We start from the raw sequence: 21,183 nt of genomic DNA on the forward strand, positions 1-21,183 counted from the left end.
TTCAGCAGCATGGTATTATACAGTATAGTAGAGTGGGGTCACAGATACGGTCTTCAGCAGCATGGTATTTTACAGTATAGTAGGGTGGGGTCACAGATACGGTCTTCAGCAGCATGGTATTATACAGTATTGTAGAGTGGGGTCACAGATACGGTCTTCAGCAGCATGGTATTATACAGTATTGTAGAGTGGGATCACAGATACGGTCTTCAGCAGCATGGTATTTTACAGTATCGTAGAGTGGGGTCATAGATACGGTCTTCAGCAGCATGGTATTATACAGTATCGTAGAGTGGGGTCACAGATACGGTCTTCAGCAGCATGGTATTATACAGTATCGTAGAGTGGGGTCACAGATACGGTCTTCAGCAGTATGGTATTATACAGTATAGTAGAGTGGGGTCACGGCCAGGGTCTTCAGCAAGAGATGCTGATAGTAAATTATCTTGACAGAAAAAAAGGCATATTTAGGAGAGGGAGAAAAATGTGTTACTATCTGTCTCATATCTGTGTGGCCAAAATTGCCTTCAATAAATCAGAACCACTATCTGTGGGTGCAATTGAGATGCACTCTACTCTCTCTTCTACACTGAATCACCTGAAAGCTATTAATTGTGCCTGGAAATAAATGACTGTGAGATAAAAAGGCAGTTCTGATTTGATTTGGGAAGGGATAAAAAAATGCATGGAACCTTTCCCAACTCTCTTAAGTTTCTTTGCATGTGATGGCTGTGGCAATCTCTGGCCTATGGATGTGTCAGTTATACCCTCTTCAGTTAATTAAACTGTGTCAACCCTTTACACTATCCCTATCGGCTGATCTCTCCAATGTTCTCTGAGAACATAGAAAATGTGGTGCTATTCTCCATCTTGCCACTAGGTTTCTCGACATATGTCTGCTCAGTTGAGGACTTGAGCCGAGGACAGGATCCAGAATATATATGGATTAAGTCATTCACGTGAAATATCCCCCCTGTGGCTCAAAGGCAATTGGGTGAATGGTTTTAGAAGGGATTGCGGGGCCACCAGGGGATTAACGTGAGACTTTTAACCGCTACTCTGCAGTCCCAAGCAAAGTCACCTGCATCCTATAGACTTCTGTGGGGAAGAACAGATAGCCATGCAATAATGCACACTAGGCTTTGCAATTTGCGATAAGTGGGGTGGCTGCAGCATGATGCAATCTCGGCCCATTGTCATTTGGAGAACTCCATCCCTTAGAAAGGCTCTTTAGAAAACCGAAATGACACTGAAAATCCATCTTATCTGATCCCTTTTACATTGCACTGCAGCGAGGCCACTGTGAGAAAGGGAAGAGATGTTGGGAGAATATTAAGGTCGTTCTGCATGAGCCTGGCACTTTTAGCTATAGTCTATAGTCTCTCTGAGTCATCTCAGAGTGAGAACATCGCTTTCTCTTCCCGCAGACCAGTATTGGGCCTTGCCTTGAATATTCATCACTTTTTATCTATCTGGAATGTTCGGTCAGATGGAACTTTGAGTACACACTCAATATGACAAAATCAGCTTCGTCACTCTGCTGACTTCGTCTGGACAGAATGGGGTGGCTTAAAAAAACAGAGTTAAGGTAATAGCCGCAACCCATCCCTCAGAAAGGTGTCACTCGTCAAAAAAATTACAGAAATAATGTCTGAGGCAGAGGTAGCCTTGGATCTGAGCCGGGAGCTGGGAGGGGGCTGCGTTTGATTAAAGGCGGCAGTTTGGCTTGTTTGTTTTGCCTTCCGAATGAGCTGGTAGGGGACGGCACATAAAAAATGTAGGTCCCATCACAGCTTTATCTGAGCCTGTATCTCTCTGATACACTCTGCCATCTCCATTAGACACTGAGAGCCTGGGTGAGCAGGAGAGAGAGATGGTGGGATGGAGGGGGAAGGTGGGTAGTGGAACTAAAAGAGGTAGACTGAGGGGCAATGGAGATATGGTAGAGCAGGGCTCGCCAACCCTGTTCCTGGAGAGCTACCATCCTGTAGGTTTTCACTCCAACCCTGTTCCTGGAAAGCTACCGTCCTGTAGGTTTTCACTCCAACCCTGTTCCTAGAAAGCTACCGTCCTGTAGGTTTTCACTCCAACCCTCATCTAGCTCACTTGATTCTAATAATTAGCTGGTTGATGAGCTGAATCAGGTTAGTTACAACTGGGGTTGGAGTGCAAACCTACAGGAGGGTAGCTCTCCATGAACAGTTTTGAAAACTCTTCAAAGAAAAATCCAGAAATATTTATTTAAAAAATGCTGAGGTGACACTGATCTAACATGAGGCAAATGGCATTTTGGGGTTATAATATGGTTTTATAACCAAACGTTACACACTAGGGGGTCAAAGGGCGAGAGCCAAGTGGAGTTTATAAGACAGACAGAATTCACACACAACCAGGCCTTTGACTTTATGAGCGTATGGAGTTACTGCTGATGAATTCAAACAAGACCAGTCTGGGTATGAGAGATGGGACTCTGCCTCTTTACCACTGAAATATTAATACCCCAAGGCTTGCAGAAATAGCACATTCAGAGTTTGTTTTCGGGGGGATGTTTATGCCAGGAATGAAAATGGTTTCCAATATTAAAGGTCAGACTTTCTATGGGGAACAATCTGTTTTTTTGAAGTGCTATTTTTTGTTCTGGCTTATCAGATCTGGCTATTCAGAGAAATGTGCTATGGATGGTATCTCTTGGCCTTCTCCCTAGCTGCATTCATCTGGGTGAATAGTCTCCAAGGACGAGCTGGCATTCACAGTCTGTCACGCAACCCATTCACTTCATCTCACCAAATGTCACGATACAGGTGGACAACAAAATGAACACATACGCAAACCCAGCCTGAAGTCAATTATGAGCCAAACACACTTCAGGGATTTTGAAGAATTTTGTGTTCAGAAAAAGGTATCCTCAGTTGAATTTGTTCGTTCATCGTATTCATTGACGTTTAGCTTAGTGACCCATGTATATTTATGAGTGTCACCCTCAAATTGAGTTCTGGCACAGAGATTAAATAGCATATGATTACATTTGCATGCAGCAAACACATAGTTGAGAGGGCACGACTAATGCTACCTCCTAATTATAAGCTCATTCATGTCAGGTCAGTTAATTTGCACCAGGAAAATTGTCAACTTTACATGATTATGGCATTATACTGTGCTTTGTAACATAAAAAAGGCTACAGCTAATTCTGAAAAATAGAGCATCAATCAGAACAGCTCTTACTGTTTATCAGGAATGGAGATGCATTTGGTGCCCACAACGTAAGAGAGTCAGGCGATAACCTACAGTAGGTCAAGCACAGGAGATTGGTGGCATCTTAATTGGGGAGGACGGGCTCGTGGTAGTGGCTGGAGCACTGAGGTCGAGTAAGTAGTTGACTTATTGAGCATCGGCTTCAACCCTTTGAGGTCTATTAAACTTTGTTGTGAGAAGCAGTTGGAGATTCTACGTTCACTTCTCAAAAGGCATAAAGAGTGACAGTTCAACCGACGCAAAAAGCTGGCAGAAGATAAAAAACGAACTTGACAGGATTCCATCGACCCGTCTCTCAAAACATTTAATCTCTAGAGTATTGAAGACGGGACACGATCAGTTTTCACTGCTCTCAGCATACCCAGCCAATGGTGTGATAAAATGTGCTAATCCACCCATTTTTAAGCATCAGCAGTTTAAAGACGCTCTGGTAAACATATTGAACTTTGAGACGCGGAGTGCCTCTCCCACTCAACAAAAAAATCTGCCTTAAAAAGTTGGGTTGATGTGGATTACTTAGCTCGCATTTCCATAATGGCGTTGTGAGATGTATTGCTCATTATTATCCCCTCTCACTGGTGGAGGTTTGGAGTGTGATTATGAGTGAACACAGGCAGTCTGATAACATCCCTCACCCCGCCACTGAGAAACATTACAGAGATAAATGTAGTTTGATTAATGAGGCTCGAATCCAATGCTTTCTCAAGAAGGAATCTGCAGAACAAAAAGGCAATTATGGGCCCAGAGACAAAATTGTGGGAATTCGACAAATGGGACTCAGGAAAAAGCTGTTAGAGGAGGGAGCCTTCATCAACCAGCCTATCAACTGGGACACTTGTACAACTAATGCTATTAGACCAAAGGTTATTTTACAGGACTGATTGGACCCATGGTATTTACTTGCAATGAGCTCTCCACTGCCGATACCACCTACAGAGCAGGCTATGCTGTGTAAATGTATTCTGTATAAAATCACATTGAGGCTCAGCTTATCCTTGAGCAAGGAGATTCTAATGACAGGAATACTGATGTCAGAGTACACCAAAAGCCTTTTGTGAACACTACCAATGTCCTGGTCATGATTAACTATGATTGTACTAATATACAATACTTATATAGCCAAATACCAAAATGTTGGCTCTGAAAAACCTTTACGTTAAATATAGAGTGAGCAATATACTATGGCATTTTGCCTATGAAAACTCTCTACGTGAGCACATTCAGTTGAAGTCAGACGTTTACATACACCTTAGTCAAATACATTTAAACTAAGTCTTTCAAAATGTCTGACATTTAATCCTAATAAGAATTCCTTGTCTTAGGTCAGTTAGGATCACCACTTTATTTTAAGAATGTGAAATGTCCGAATAATAGTAGAGAAAATGACTTATTTCAGCTTTTATTTCTTTCATCACATTCCCAGTGGGTCAGAAGTTTACATACACTCAATTAGTATTTGGTAGCATTGCCTTTAAATTGATTAACTTGGGTCAAACGTTTCGGGTAGCCTTCCACAAGCTTCCCACAATAAGTTGGGTGAATTGTGGCCCATTCCCCCTGACAGAGCTGGTGTAACTGAGTCAGGTTTAGTGGCCTCCTTGCTCGCACATGATTTTTCAGTTCTGCCCACAAATGTTCTATGGGATTGAGGTCAGGGCTTTGTGATGGCCACTCCAATACCTTGACTCTGTTGTCCTTAATTAAGCCATTTTACTACAACTTTGGAAGTATGCTTGGGGTCATTTGGAAGACCCATTTGCGACCAAGCTTTAACTTCCTGACTGATGTCTTGAGATGTTGCTTCAATATATCCACATAATTGTCCTTTCTCATGATGCCATCTATTTTGTGAAGTGCACCAGTCTCTCCTGCAGCAAAGCACCCCCACAACATGATGCTGCCACCCCCGTGCTTCAAGGTTGGGATGGTGTTCTTCGGCTTGCAAGCCTCCCCCTTTTTCCTCCAAACATAACGATGGTCATTATGGCCAAATATTTCTCCAAAAAGTACAATCTTTGTCCCCATGTGCAGTTGCAAACCATAGTCTGGCTTTTTATGGCGGTTTTGGAGCAGTGGCTTCTTCTTCCTTGCTGAGCAGCCTTTCAGGCTATGTCGATATAGGACTTGTTTAACTGTGGATATAGATACATTTGTACCGGTTTCCTCCAGCATCTTCACAAGGTCCTTTGCTGTTGTTCTGGGATTGATTTGCACTTTTCGCACCAAAGTACGTTCATCTCTAGGAGACAGAGCGCGTCTTCTTCCTGAGCGGTATGATGGCTGCGTGGTCCCATGGTGTTTATACTTGCGTACTATTGCTTGTACAGATGAAAGTGGTACCTTCAGGCATTCGTAAATTGCTCCCAAGGATGAACCAGACTTGTGGAGGTCTACAATTTTGTTTCTGAGGTCTTGGCTGATTTCTTTAGATTTTCCCATGATGTCAAGCAAAGAGGCACTGAGTTTGATGGTAGGCCTTGAAATACATCAACAGGTACACCTCCAATTGATTCAAATGATGTCAATGAGCCTATCAGAAGCTTCTAAAGCATGACATAATTTTCTGGAATTTTCCAAGCTGTTTAAAGGCACAGTCAACTTAGTGTATGCAAACTTCTGACTCACAGGAATTGTGATACAGTGAATTATAAGTGAAATAATCTGTCTGTAAACAATTTTTGGAAAAATGACTTGTCATGCACAAAGTAGATGTCCTAACCGACTTGCCAAAACTATAGTTTGTTAACAAGAAATGTGTGGAGTGGTTGAAAAACGGGTTTAATGACTACAACCTAAGTGTCTGTAAACTTCCAACTTCACCTGTATAAACAGCCTTAGGGGCTGTTGCTGCAGTAATCAAGGTATCGTTCATGTGATGGGATCACTCTCACGCTAATCTGTGGCAGGACCTACTCCCCACCCGTAGGCTGTGAAATGAAACCTCATCTGGTGTTCCTCTCTCCGGACAGAAGATCAATCTAACACATCAGACATGTGAAGCAATGCTGACTCACAGAGAGGAAGGCAGTGAAGGAGATCATCTTTACAAGAGAGATTAAAAGAGTGACGAGGTGGGGGGGGTTAAATCTTAACCTGTTAGGGCTAGGGGGCAGTATTGACACGGCTGGATAAAAAACATACCGGATTTAATCTGGTTACCACTCCTACCCAGTAACTAGAATATGCATATACTTATTACATATGGATAGAAAACACCCTACATTTTCTAAAACTGTTTGAATGGTGTCTGTGAGTATAACAGAACTCAAATGGCAGGTCAAAACCTGAGAGATTCCTTTACAGGAAGTGGCCTGTCTGACCATTTCTTGAACTTCTTTTCCATCTCTATCATTTACTAAGGATCTCTGCTCTAACGTGACACTTCCCACGTCGTCCATAGGCGCTCAGAGCCCGGGAAAAAACAGAATGTCGTCATTCCAGCCCCAGGCTGAAACACATTATCGCCTTTCTCAAGTGGCCGATCAAGGGACACTGGCCTTATGCGCGTGACCCCGACCGCCCCCGCCTTTGGAATTTTTTCCTCTGTTTGCCGAAAAGGAGATTCCCTGTCGGAATATTATCGCTTTTCTACGAGAAAAGTGTCGTAAAAATTTATTTTAAACAGCGGTTGACATGCTTCGAAGTACGGTAATGGAATATTTAGAATTTTATTGTCACGAATTGCGCCATGCGCGCGACACTTCTTTACTATTTCGGATAGTGTCTGGAACGCACGAACAAAACGCCGCTATTCGGATATAACGATGGATTATTTTGGACCAAACCAACATTTGTTATTGAAGTAGCAGTCCTGGGTGTGCATTCTGATGAAGACAACAAAAGGTAATCAAACTTTTATAATAGTAAATATGATTATGGTGAGTGCTAAACTTGCCGGGTGTCTAAATAGCGAGCCCGTGATGCCTGGGCTATGTACTTAGAATATTGCAAAATGTGCTTTCACCAAAAAGCTATTTTAAAATCGGACATATCGAGTGCATAGAGGAGGTCTGTATCTATAATTCTTAAAATAATTGTTATGCTTTTTGTGAACGTTTATCGTGAGTAATTTAGTAAAATGTTAGCGAATTCCCCGGAAGTTTGCGGGGGGTATGCTAGTTCTGAACGTCACATGCTAATGTAAAAAGCTGGTTTTTGATATAAATATGAACTTGATTGAACAAAACATGCATGTATTGTATAACATAATGTCCTAGGGTTGTCATCTGATGAAGATCATCAAAGGTGAGTGCTGCATTTAGCTGTCTTCTGGGTTTTGGTGACATTATATGCTGGCTTGAAAAATGGGTGTCTGATTATTTCTGGCTTGGTACTCTGCTGACATAATCTAATGTTTTGCTTTCGTTGTAAAGCCTTTTTGAAATCGGACAGTGTGGTTAGATTAACGAGAGTCTTGTCTTTAAATGGCTGTAAAATAGTCATATGTTTGAGAAATTGAAGTAATAGGATTTTTAAGGTTTTGAAAATCGCGCCACAGGCTGGCAGTGGCTGTTACGCAAGCGTCCCACCTAGCCCATAGAGGTTAATAAGGACTAGACGTTAGCGTAAGAGAGATAGGGGGTGAAATAGGGCTGAGGATGAGGATGATATGGGGTGAAATAGTGGTGAGGATGAGGAAGAGTAGTGTTGAAATAGGGGTGAGGATGACGGAGATAAGGGGTGAAACAGGGGTGAGGATGAGGGAGAGTAGGGGTGAAATAGGGGAGAGGATGAGGGTGATAAGGGGTGAATTAGGGCGACTAACTGTAAGTCGCTCTGGTTAACCTCTCTGCGAGTAAGGCTAGTTTCCTGAATTTCCGCCTGTCTGACGTGCCCAAAGTAAACTGCCTGTTACTCAGGCCTAGAAGCTAGGATTGGATAGAAAACACTGTGTGTTTCTAAAACTGTTAAAATAATGTCTGTGAGTATAACAGAACTGATATAGCAGGCAAAAACCCGAGGAAAATCTATTCTGAAAATTATTTTTTTTGAGCTTGGAATGACTTCCAATGCAATGCTATTGAAAGATCTTATTTCCGCCTCCCAGATTGCAGTTCCTATGGCTTCCACTAGATATCAACAGACTTTATACAAGGTTTAAGGCTTGTTTTTTTGAAAAATGAAGAAGTATTTGTTGTCGTTCCAAGTAGAGCGCCAGGGCAAAAGTAGTCTTATGGCGCGTGTGAACGTGGGCACGCTCTTCGTTCTTTTCCTTTGCTATTGAACATACTATTCTCCGTCTGAAATATTATTGTTTATTTAGATATTAGACAACCTGAGGAATAATAAAAAACATCGTTTGGACGAACTTTGCCGGTAACATTTCGGAATTCTTTTTTATGCATGTTGAAAGACTGGATTATTGAATTCAACGGCGCCAACTAAACGGCATTTTTGGGATATAAAGAAGGACTTTATCGAACAAAATGACCATTCATTGTGTAGCTGGGACCCTTGGGATTGCAACCAGAGGAAGATCTTCAAAAGTAAGTGATTTATTTTATCGCTATTTATGATTTTGTGTCACCAGTGCTGGTTTGAAAGATATGTTGACATGGGGCGCTGTCCTCAGACAATCGAATGCTATGCTTTCGCCGTAAAGCCTTTTTGAAATCTGACAGCGCAGTTAGATTACCAAGATTCTAAGCTAAAGAATCATGTATGACACTTGTATTTTCATGAATGTTTAATATTATGATTTTGTATTTTGAATTTGGCGCCCTCCGATTTCACCGGATGTTGTCAAATTTGATCCCGCTAAGAGGATAAGAGTGTCTGATAAATGACTAACATGTAAATGAAGGCACTGTATATGGTTCAGCAAGTTGTTGTTTTTACACCTTGAGAACTACACTGTTCGCTCACAAGTTTCTCTCTTTTTTCTCTTTCTCTGGTCTTGAGGTGTGACTGATGATCTGTGTGAGAGCTGGAAATGGAAAGGTTGTCTTACCTGGTTGAAGGTCAGTGGACGGAATGGGAATGGAAAGGTTACCTGGTTGAAGGTCAGTGGACGAGATGGGGAATGGAAAGGTTAACTTGTTGAAGGTTAGTGGAGGAGATGGGGAATGGAAAGGTTACCTGGTTGAAGGTCAGATGATGAGATGGGGAATGGAAAGGTTCACTTGTTGAAGGTCAGTGGACGAGATGGGGAATGGAAAGGTTAACTTGTTGAAGGTCAGTGGACGAGATGGGGAATGGAAAGGTTACCTGGTTGAAGGTCAGTGGACGAGATGGGGAATGGAAAGGTTAACTTGTTGAAGGTTAGTGGAGGAGATGGGGAATGGAAAGGTTACCTGGTTGAAGGTCAGATGATGAGATGGGAATGGAAAGGTTCACTTGTTGAAGGTCAGTGGAGGAGATGGGGAATGGAAAGGTTCACTTGTTGAAAGTCAGTGGACCAGATGGGGAATGGAAAGGTTAACTTGTTGAAGGTCAGTGGATGAGATGGGGAATGGAAAGGTTAACTTGTTGAAGGTCAGTGGATGAGATGGGGAATGGAAAGGTTACCTGGTTGAAGGTCAGTGGATGAGATGGGGAATGGAAAGGTTACCTGGTTGAAGGTCAGTGGATGAAATGGGGAATGGAAAGGTTACCTGATTGAAGGTCAGTGGACGGGATGGGGAATGGGGTGGTCAAGGCCCCTCATATGCAGTGTCAAGGCCCCTCATATGTAGATGAGTGTCTGATGAATCCAACGTCTCTGATGAATGGGATGATGAGAACACACACACACACACACACACACACACACACACACACACACACACACACACACACACACACACACACACACACACACACACACACACACACACACATACAAGCACAGGCACGCACACACACACGGAGTTGACATACAGATGCCCACGCGCACATACACACACACACCATGTAAATGAGATGTGAGACACAGAACAGGGAGATGGGTCTCTGTATGTTAGCAGGGCCATCCCACATGGATGATTTCCTGAACACTTACTAAATGTACAGTAGAGTTTCTAGTGTAGACATATGGCAACTCTGAACATATGACGTTAAGGTGAAAACAACATAAGACAAACAGACCAGGAGAGAAAACATGAGTTTAGTCCATGCAAGCAGCACAACCACCATCAGGAATATTACTTCATTCTGTTACCATGACGATGCATCATTTATACAAGAGAATGTGTGATTGTGTGAGTGAGAGAAAGAGAAAGAGTCGGTGGGAAGCAACTAAATTTAAAAACCTCCCAGACACTTAGACACACAGTGTGAGCCATTCACTAAACAGCAAGCTGCCACACAGCAGAAGAAGGTGCTGTGAGAACAAAACACACACCGCCTCAGTGGAAGGTCACTGTTCCACATCTGTTCAAAAGACAAAAGCCATGTTATGTCAATGAAGGTGAAAATGACAGTGGTAATGATGATGATGACTCATGTTAATGAAGAAGACAGCAAGACTCAACAACCCAAAACACCCTAAGAACACCTGCAGAGCCAACTTCAAAGGCAAATAATGCCAATCAACTGCCAGCCGAGGCCAATCCACAAAAAACAGCCATAACAAACAAACAATCCCAGGTGAACCAAAACAACAACAGCCTCAACAGACAAAACAAACAGCCTTGACCTCAGACAGAACCTCAACAAATGACCACAAAGACCACAAGACATACAGTACAACCCAAGCCTCTCCCCCCTCTCCCCTACCCCCGCCCATATCACACCGTTCCCCCCCCACCCCCACACACCCTACCTGCTTGTTTTTGAGGTCGAGCGAGAGCTCGTAGTCGGAGGTGGCGGAGTGCGAGCAGGCCCCGTTGCGCTGCACCCTCATGGGGGAAGCTGTGTGGTGCAGGCTGGCCCTCCTCCCCGCCGCTCCCCCCCGGGCCTCTGCCCCATCCTCCTCCTCCACATCAGCCTCTACTGCTGCCTCTCCCTCATGTTGCTGCTCCTGCTGCGAATCCACCACCTCTTTCTGCTTTATCTCCTCCTCCTCCTGCGCCTTATCTCCTCGCTCTCGCTCCTCCTGCTCGAGTTCCCCTCCGCTAGGTGAGCAGGAGGCTGCGGGGGTGACCTCCTGCTGTGTTTCGCCCACGCTCGTGCCCTCGGGTTTAGGCTGAGTCTGGGGTTCAGGTTGGGGCTGGGCTTGGAGCTCATGCTGCTGGGGTTGGACCTGAGGCTGGGGCTCCCCTTCTCCCTCTCTCTTTCCCTCCTCCCCCGAGGGTGAGTCTGGAGGAAGGTCGTCGCTGCAGAAAGGAGGAGAAAACGGCAGAGTGAGGGTTCTGCTTCCTGCTGGCTGACCTTTGACCTCTTCTCCAGGCTGGCTGGCTGGGTCGTAGTACGGGGTTTGACCTCTGTGTGAACCTCTCTCTGTGTTTCTGGTGATACGAGGTGTGTGCAGGGTCAGAAGAACAGGAGTCTGTCAGTTTGTCTGTGTGTCAGCGGAGGCTGTCCGGTATAGACAGCACAAGCACAGAACAGAGGACACTATACGACCACAGTGCATTTCAGTTTCAGTATTCAAATGAGGACAGACACACTGCATCAACACCACACAGAGGAGCTATTATGAGGACACACGAAGAACAACTTTGGGGGAATCCGACAGCGACACACAGACATGGGATACAGTCATGCAGCTACAGGGTAAGTACAGGCCTAGACTGTCTCCACAGGGGCAGCCTGTGGTGTGTGTGTGAATGTGTGTGTGTGTGTGTATGTGTGAGTGCCTGTGTGTGTGTGCTTGCATTAGCAAGTGTGGGATAGCACGTGTGTGCATGTGAGCATCTGTGATTGTGTGTGTGCGTACAAGCGCGCGCGTGTGTGTGTGTTGGCTTTTAGAAAGGGAATGAGGATGTCCGTGAAGTGTGACCTGCTGTGGGCATTGCACTGTACAAAGGACCACAGCATACTGTAGCTACTGTTGTGTTGTTGGGGACTCGGGGACTGTCACAGTGTTTGTTGGAGTGACTGACAGAGTGGGAACTCAGCTGTCAGCAGGGTGGCTAGTGTCTGATATTACTCTGGGACCATGAGGCTCTCTCTCTTACTCTGTTGCTCCTCCCCTCTTCCTCTCTCCTTTGCTGGCCGTCTCTGTATGACCATCTGTTCTTCCCCTTCCTCTCTCATTTTCTCTCAAATGTTGTCTATTCTTTCTTTAAAAAAATAAAATGTTGTTGTACTTTTTAACCATTTTTCTCCCCAATTTCGTGATATCCAATTGGTAGTTACAGTCTTGTCCCACGGCTGCAACTCCCGTACGGACTTGGGAGAGGCGAAGGTCGAGAGCCATGCGTCCTCCGAAACACGACCCTGCCAAGCCGCACTGCTTCTTGACACACTGCTCGCTTAACTCGGAAGCCAATCACACCAATGTGTAGGAGGAAACACCGTACAGCTGGTGACCGAAGTCAGCGTGCAGGTGCTCAGTCCGCCACAAGGAGTCACTAGAGCGCGATGGGACAAGGACATCCCAGCTGGCCAAACCCTCCCCTAACCCGGATGAAGCTGGGCCAATTGTGTGCCGACTCATGAGTCTCCCAGTCGCGGCCGGCTGCGACACAGCCTGGGATCGAACCCGGGTCTGTAGTGACGCCTCTCTCTCTCTCCCTCACCTTCTTCTTGTGCTCTCCCCATCCTTCTCCCATTAGTCTCCTTACTCTCTTCGTACCCTCTCTCTCTCTCTCTCTCCACACTCCCCTCCCTCTTTACTTTCTAAACCTCAATCTCTCTCTCTCTCTCTCTCTCTCTGAATTGCCAAGGCCTGATAAAGCCTCTCACTGCCCTATAGTGGAGCCCAGAACCCCAGTGTTGCTGACAGACAATCTCCTATCACATCTCTGGAACTGACAGACTGATCACAGCACTCTAGCCACTACAAAATATTACTGGTTCTCCAATGTCCAATGTGTGAGCCACAACAAGTAACGAGCCAGTCTGTCGGGAACTGCCAATAAAACACGTCTTGTTCTCCGATAGAAAAACACAAATCCAAGTATGAGAAAAATAATAACTTAGATGTAACATAAAGTTTCTATGGGAGTGTGAATGCAAGACAAAGAAGTGTTACTGTTCTCTTGATAAAACTTTTATAGGTCGGCCTACATTTCTGAGGGAAAGTGACTAAGCGTGAACTCCATCGTGGCAGCTTTTCATGTCTTTATCTGAGTTGCTGAGCCACTTTAGTGTTCTAGATCTACGTCAGGCCAGATGATGATTGATGTATGACACGGCCAAGCCTTCATTTCCCCCCGGTTTCAACTTCTGGGAGAAATTTTATGGAACTGAACCACATGATTCAGTTCTTTCAGAGAGAAGTTTAATGGAACTGAACCACATGATTCAGTTCTTTCAGAGAGAAGTTTAATGGAACTGAACCACATGATTCAGTTCTTTCAGAGAGAAGTTTAATGGAACTGAACCACATGATTCAGTTCTTTCAGAGAGAAGTTTAATGGAACTGAACCACATGATTCGGTACTTTCAGAGAGAAGTTTAATGGAACTGAACCACATGATTCGGTACTTTCGGAGAGAAGTTTAATGGAACTGAACCACATGATTCGGTACTTTCGGAGAGAAGTTTAATGGAACTGAACCACATGATTCGGTACTTTCGGAGAGAAGTTTAATGGAACTGAACCACATGATTCGGTACTTTCGGAGAGAAGTTTAATGGAACTGAACCACATGATTCGGTACTTTCGGAGAGAAGTTTAATGGAACTGAACCACATGATTCGGTACTTTCGGAGAGAAGTTTAATGGAACTGAACCACATGATTCGGTACTTTCGGAGAGAAGTTTAATGGAACTGAACCACATGATTCGGTACTTTCGGAGAGAAGTTTAATGGAACTGAACCACATGATTCGGTACTTTCGGAGAGAAGTTTAATGGAACTGAACCACATGATTCGGTACTTTCGGAGAGAATTCTGTGCTACGTTTGGTTCTTCGTCTTTGTAGCTCTACGGTCGAAAGTTTCAAGAACTTGAGGAGTTTTCTACTCTTTGAGATAAGGCCCATGAGTGTGTTTTCATGGACACATGAAAGAGGACAAGAGAAAGAGAGAAAAATAGAAAGTGAGTGAGGAAGAAAGACTTTGGTATGCTAGATAGGCACACACAGGCATGTGTTAAAGGCATCCCCGCAGTACTGCAGGGATGTGTTGTATGTGTGTGTGTGTGTGTGTGTGTGTGTGTGTGTGTGTATTACTGTCCAGTATAATGTCCTTTAAAATGGTGGAATCCATCCTGGGGTATCACAACACTCTCTGCTTAAAGCTCTTCTTTAATACACTATTAAAACAGTGACGCAAAATTACCCCTGAATGTCTCTGAAATCTTTAGAATTCAGGCCATGTTTTGGAGAGATCGCATTTCCTCTTCTTTGACAGTGGCTGTGACCGTAGTGAGCAACAAATCTGAACATTTCAGCAAAACATATGCAGCGCTGCAAACGAGTACTGGAAGAGGAGATTCCCCCTGAGGGTGCTAAAACAGGGCTTTGCAGCGAATACAGAGCTGCAGTCAAAACAGCATACTGTGGTGCCGCATCATCATCAAAGCAAGATGGAAAAATCGAACTAATTCCCCAAACCTCAGAGATGAAGAAAAGGAACACAGTGAGGGGGGACTGGAGTGTTGTGTCATGTGTGTGTGTGTGTGTGTGTTTGTGTGTGTGTGTGTGTGTGTGTGTGTGTGTGTGTGTGTGTGTGTGTGTGTGTGTGTGTGTGTGTGTGTGTGTGTGTGTGTGTGTGTATGTGTGCATGCAGCACAGTGCACTTGCTTACTTCTTCAGTGTTCCAATGTTTGCGGACCTCTTCCTCGCCAATGCATTCACCCTAACACATTTTACCCAAACGATCTATGCGCAGTGCATTGCCAACAAAATCCCATTCTGTTTTCCTTTGTTCCTCACATACTGTAGGTCTCTACAACAGCTCTGCATTTTCACTGAACAGCTTGTGAGGCAGACAGAGAGTATCTTCATAAGGACAGGACGTGTTCTCATAATGGAGCTGGCGTATGAATAATGGATGGAGAAATAAAGCCTGGGCGCCTCGGCACTCAGCAGGTGTGCTTGGGCTCTCGGGGTAAAAATACATCCTGCCCGAGACGGAGAGTTATTTTCTTGCAGAAAGAGTTTCCCTGTTTTTCTGTTGTCTCTTGTTGTCGTGACGAATCCAATCTCTGTTCCCTGTTGTTCGTCCCTCAAAGAGTAAGAAAAGTACTTCTGATGATCATCGATATGGCGTATTGATATCTAAATAAACAGGGTAACAGAGGAAGGACATGGAGGGACTATAGTGAATACAACAGGGGCGATACAGTTTACAGGGGGAACAGGACAGACAGGTGTTGAGCAAACAGACAATGTAGGCAGGTATGTCGATGCCATGCAGCTACGGATGAACAGAAGAGCACACAGTGAGACAGTGAGACAGAGGTGTTTGCTTGCATATGAAACTATTCTACTCCTTATTCACCTCCACTACTATATCTTTACCTCTTTACTTCTTCTTCCTCTCCCTATTAATCCATCTCTCCTCTTAGCTCTCTCTCTCCCTCCCTCCCTTCTTCCCTCCAAATATATAATGCTCCCTGCCCCCCTCGCAAAAATGTCAAATGATCAAAGCAGAATAAACAGCTTGGACAATGTGAAAGAGAAGTTTAAAAAAGGGAAAGAAGACATGTATTTGCGGTGAAGGCAAAATCCCTCTACCATCTCTCTCTCCACTTGCCTCTGTCCCACCTTCCCTTCCTTCCCCTCCCTCCCTCCTTTCCTTCCCACCCCCCTTCCTCCATCCCTCCATATGCCAGTGGAGGCTCTTCAGAGGAGGAAGGGGAGGTCCATCCTCCTCAGTGAAATTTCATAAAAATAAAAATTGTGAAACAAAAAAACTAAAAAAGTTATCCTTTTTAGATAAAACTATACTAAATATATTCATATGTCACCAAATAATTGATTAAAACACAGTGTTTTGCAATGGTCAACAGTAACTTCAACAGCACTCTCTGGGGTATCCCCATGGTGTAGCCAGCTAGCTTCTGTCCTCCTCTGGGTGCATTGACTTCAATACAAAACCTAGGAGGCTCGTAGGCCTCACCTCCTTCCATAGACCTACATGGTAATCATGACTACTTCCGGAGGATGACCTCCAACAAATCAAAGCTTTTGCAATATGAACTGACATGTTGTCCATCCGATCATAGGATTAGGATCAAAGAATTCATGATTTTTCAGTCTGATCAACTGTAGGCTACTAATAATAGCAGCTGCATACAGCCTATGCGCCCTGTCCATCTGGTCAGGGTAACTAATTAGTAACATTATGTATTTATAGTCCATTTGTGTGTCAGGAGAAAATGTGAATGTGATCAAATTTGTTTTATATTCAAAATTGGACTGGCTAGGCTGCCAATACGTTTTCAACCCAAAATGATTAACTGGAATGAATCAGTCAACATTATGGTGATGACATATGTGAGTTAATGTTTTATAAGGCCTACAGCTGCATAGGCCTGCATGATGCAAACATGCATAAAGCAGTAATTCATATGATATAAGTATAAGGTTGCTGCAGTTTGGCAGGGTTTTCATCCAGGTGACCTGATTAAGAAAAACTGGTCCCATCATAGCCCTTATAAAACCTTTTACAACTGATGAATCACTGTCATACCTTATAGGGTCCAGAGTTTTCCCAAATAGGTTAACAGATAAGGAGAAACTCTGGGCCCCAGGGGGTAAAAATTGCCCCCCCACTCAGGGACCTATGGTGCCACCAGTCAGTTATCGTCAGGTATGTGGATGATCAGGAATTTATTCAGGAACGTTTCTTGGGCTACTTTGATGTGTGAAGTGGGCGAGATGCGCAGTCTGTGTTTGACTGTGAATTTTGAGATGTCTGAGTTTAACTTCATGGAGAAACTTGTTGTTCAAACCTATAATGGCACAGCTGTAATGGAATGTATCTGCTATTTGTATTTACAGCCAAGTCCCCTCCTGTTCCCTTATTAAAATTTGTTGGGGATACGGGGCAGTATTTGCACGGCCGGATAAAAAACGTACCCGATTTAATCTGGTTACTACTCCTGCCCAGTAACTAGAATATGCATATAATTAGTAGATTTGGATAGAAAACACTCTAAAGTTTCTAAAACTGTTTGAATGGTGTCTGTGAGTATAACAGAACTCATATGGCAGGCCAAAACCTGAGAAGATTCCATGCAGGAAGTGGAAATCTGATTTGTGGAATCACCTTCAACACTTTGCCTATGAAACACACCGTGAGTTAGGATTCATTTAGCACTTCCTAAGGCTTCCACTAGATGTCAACAGTCTTTACAAAGTGGTTTGAGTGTTCTCCTGTAAAAACTGACCGAACGAGAGGCCTGGAAAGTTGGTCATAGGCGGATGGCCATGTCTACTATGACGCGCATGCGTGTGGGGACCCTTTCTTTCCGAAACGTTTTATAAGACAATGCAATCGTCCGCCTTGAATATTATTGAAGTTCTGATTGAAAAAGGCCCTAAAGACTTATGCTATACAACGTTTGACATGTTTGAACGAAAGTACTTTTTTTTTTGCTCTTTCGTGGCGACAAGTCCCGCGGGCTTCGGTACATTTTGAGTAGCCTACAGAACGCGCTAACAAGAAGGAGCTATTGGGACATAAATTATTAACTTTTTCGAACAAAACTACATTTGTTGTGGACCTGGGATTCCTGGAAGTGCCTTCTGATGAAGATAATCAAAGGTAAGTGAATATTTACAATAGTATATTTGATTTTAGATGGTTCCAAGATGGTGCTAACATGTATCGCCAAGCCTATTTTTCTTAGCATAGCACCTCGTTTATTGCAAAGTGTGATTTCCCAGTAAAGTTATTTTGAAATCTGGCAATGCGGTTGCATTCACGAGATGTTAATCTATAATTCCTTGAATGACAATATTATAATTTACCAATGTTTTCGAATAGTAATTTTGTAAATTGTAGCGCTGATTCACCGGCAGCATTTGAGGGAAAATATTTTCTGAATTTCACCGCCACTGTAAAATGCTGTTTTTGGATATAAATATGAACTTGATAGAACAAAAAATGCATGTATTGTCTAACATAATGTCCTAGGAGTGTCATCTGATGAAGATTGTCAAAGGTTAGTTCATCATTTTAGCTGGTTTTCTGCTTTTGGTGACGCCTGTCTTTGCATTGACAAAACATTACACACAGCTATTTTCAATGTACTGTCCTAACATAATCTAACTTTATGCTTTCGCCGTAAAGCCTTTTTGAAATCAGACAACGTGGTTAGATTAAGGAGATGTTTGTCTTTCAAAGGGTGTAAGATAGTTGATTGTTTGAGAAATTTAAATTATTCGATTTATTCTGTTTTGAATTTCGCGCGTTGTATCTTGTCTAGCAATCCCGTAATCGGGATCCGAACGGGAAGGGGTATCCCCAACTTAAGAGGTGATGACCACTCCACTAGCATCGTCAACTCTCTCCTGACATGAACTGAAGCCACGTCTCATGTGCCCTCTCATCCACTGGCACATTGAATGTTTTCTCTCCAAGCACCCCTATCAATTTTCTCTCATTACTGTATGTAGAGTCCATCACATACACAAACACAATCACATTATTACACATCAATGATTTGACTCTTTGCTTGGACAAACTCATTCTTAGGTCTTTTGTCTAACTGTGTAATGTGTTGTGTTATTGCTTTTTGTCTTCCCAGACAAATCCTGTCCTGCACTGAAGTCAAGCCTCTGAACACCTCAACTCATGCCTCATACCCTCATTCAATCACTGCTGTGATCCCTTCCCAACACTGTAAGTAGCCCTCTCATCCCCATTCCCCATAATAGTGTACTATAAATATCTTTATTAAATGCGTTAGGTTAAAATAATAAGTCTTTGACAATTTTTGAAACACACTTTGTCGTCTCCGTGGATTCCATGCCTATACCGTGGGTCTCCCATCCTCCTCAATTGTTCAAGTCACCAGCCTCCACTGCCATATCCATCATGCTCCCTGCCCCCTCCTTCCCTCCCTCCCTCTCCCTCCCTCCATCTCTCTCCCTCCACTGTGGGCTAAGGAGATTGAGTGGTTCCAGGTGTCAGGGTGACTGACAGGGCAGAGCCAGGCCTTGGCTGCTGCCTGACACTCACTCTTCCCTCTCTCTCTCTCTCTCTCTCTCTCTCTCTCTCTATCCTCTCTCTCTCTCGCTCTATCTCTCTCTAACTCTATCATCTCTCTCTCGCTCTATCTCTCTCTCTCTCTATCATCTCTCTCTCACTCTCTCTCTCTCTATCCTCTCTCTCTATCATCTCTCTCTCGCTCTCTATCATCTCTCTCTCGCTCTCTCTCTCTCTATCATCTCTCTCTCGCTCTCTCTCTCTCTAACCTCTCTCTCTCTATCCTCTCTCTCTTGCTCATCTCTCTCTCGCTCTATCTCTCTCTCTCTCTCTCTCTCTCTCTATCCTCTCTCCCTCTCTAAGCTCTCTCTCTAACCTCTCTCTCTCTAACTCTTTCTCTCTCGCTCTAACCTCTCTCTCTAAGCGCTCTCTCTAACCCCTCTCTCTACCCCCCTCTCTCTCTTTTTCTCTCTCATGCTCTCTCCTCTCTTTCCTTCTCTTCTCTATCTCTTTCCCTCTTCCATTTCTCTCTCTCCCCTTTTTCTCTCTCTGCCAGGAGACTGACAAGTGCAGCCAGCCTCCGTTGCTTTGCCATTAGGATGTAATTACAGTGCTGACGGCTCGCGCTTAACAGTGACCGCTAACGCCTGCGCAAGTCTACGTGAGCCGACCGGGCGTGTTAATGGGAGGTTGGTTGACGGTTGGTTGTCTGCATTATGTTTGGTTAGCTGCAATAGTGTTGCAGCAGTTTCCTTTCACGGTGACATCAAAGTGTTGGCTACCCAGGGTTGGGGTTTATCTACTGCATTGTCCATCCTCTTCGCTGACTTTACTGTATACTGCTGTTGCTGCATTAATGGGAAGATTCAGCGTATATGCTCCTTGTGTTCATGGCACCCTGCATGCAGAGCGTTTTAGTATGTGTGACTCACACAAAAGTATGTGTTTTTAAAGGAGAGTGTGTCCTTGGCGCTGTGCAGTACTGCAGGGATGTGATGTGTGTGGCTTTCTGTGTGTGTGTGTGTCTTTCTCTGTGTGTGTGTGTGTGTGTGTGTGTGTGTGTGTGTGTGTGTGTGTGTGTGTGTGTGCGTGTGGGAGTCATGTGTGTGAGTCATATATTACTATAAGTGTGTGTGTGTGTGTATTTGTGTGAGTGTAATTCTGTGTATATATTTCTGTGTGTGTGTGTGTGTGTGTGTGTGTGTGTGTGTGTGTGTGTGTGTGTGTGTGTGTGTGTGTGTGTGTGTGCATGTGAGTGTACATTTCTGTGTGTGTGTGTTTCTCTCTCTGTGTGTCTGTGTTAGCATGCGCAGGCCTCCCTGCTGTTTCCCTGTTGCCCCCGTATTGTGACACACCAGTTCCCTGCCGAAGGAGAGAGAACAATCTCTTTAATGACCCCCCTCCACTCCCACAGTGTGAAACATTAACTACTCTCATGCTTCAGGCATCGCGGGCTCAAAAACTAAACATAATGATTATTAATTCATATCAAAATTAATATTTTTTTCCTTCCTAGAGTGTTTGAGTAGAGATGAGACACTATGAGTCTAGAATCTCTTTTAGAGAAACCTTCAACTCTAAACACTTCATGGTACACAGAAGGCAGTCCCAGAGCTCCCTAGGTCCTGCGGTCATCTCGATTTGACGCTAAAGAGCCCCCTGTGTCCTAGTGTGTTGTGGTAGCACGCTGTTTCGCTCCCGTCCCGGTTTGTCAGCTTCATATGAGTAGGATTTTAGTCATGACACCCCCTGAGAGAGTATTCTGAACCTGAACGTTTCCCTGACGACAGTTAGGTCA

At 44.1% G+C, this 21,183-nt stretch overlaps 1 protein-coding gene across 3 annotated transcripts in view; it reads right to left on the bottom strand.

Moving 5' to 3' along the window:
* Positions 1–21,183, bottom strand: part of LOC106592487 (IQ motif and SEC7 domain-containing protein 3) — a 376,341-nt gene that overhangs the window by 221,952 nt on the left and 133,206 nt on the right. For 2 of the 3 annotated variants that reach the window (XM_045700042.2, XM_045700043.2), the window contains exon 3: positions 10,995–11,487. The exons of the other annotated variant lie outside the window; for it this stretch is intronic. In XM_045700042.2, the coding sequence (XP_045555998.1) occupies positions 10,995–11,487 (493 nt within the window). The remainder of the gene's footprint in view (positions 1–10,994; positions 11,488–21,183) is intronic. 3 annotated transcript variants of the gene reach the window in all.

This window comes from Salmo salar, chromosome 17 (genome assembly GCF_965601325.2).
Source record: "Salmo salar chromosome 17, fSalSal1, whole genome shotgun sequence".
NCBI lineage: Eukaryota > Metazoa > Chordata > Actinopteri > Salmoniformes > Salmonidae > Salmo > Salmo salar.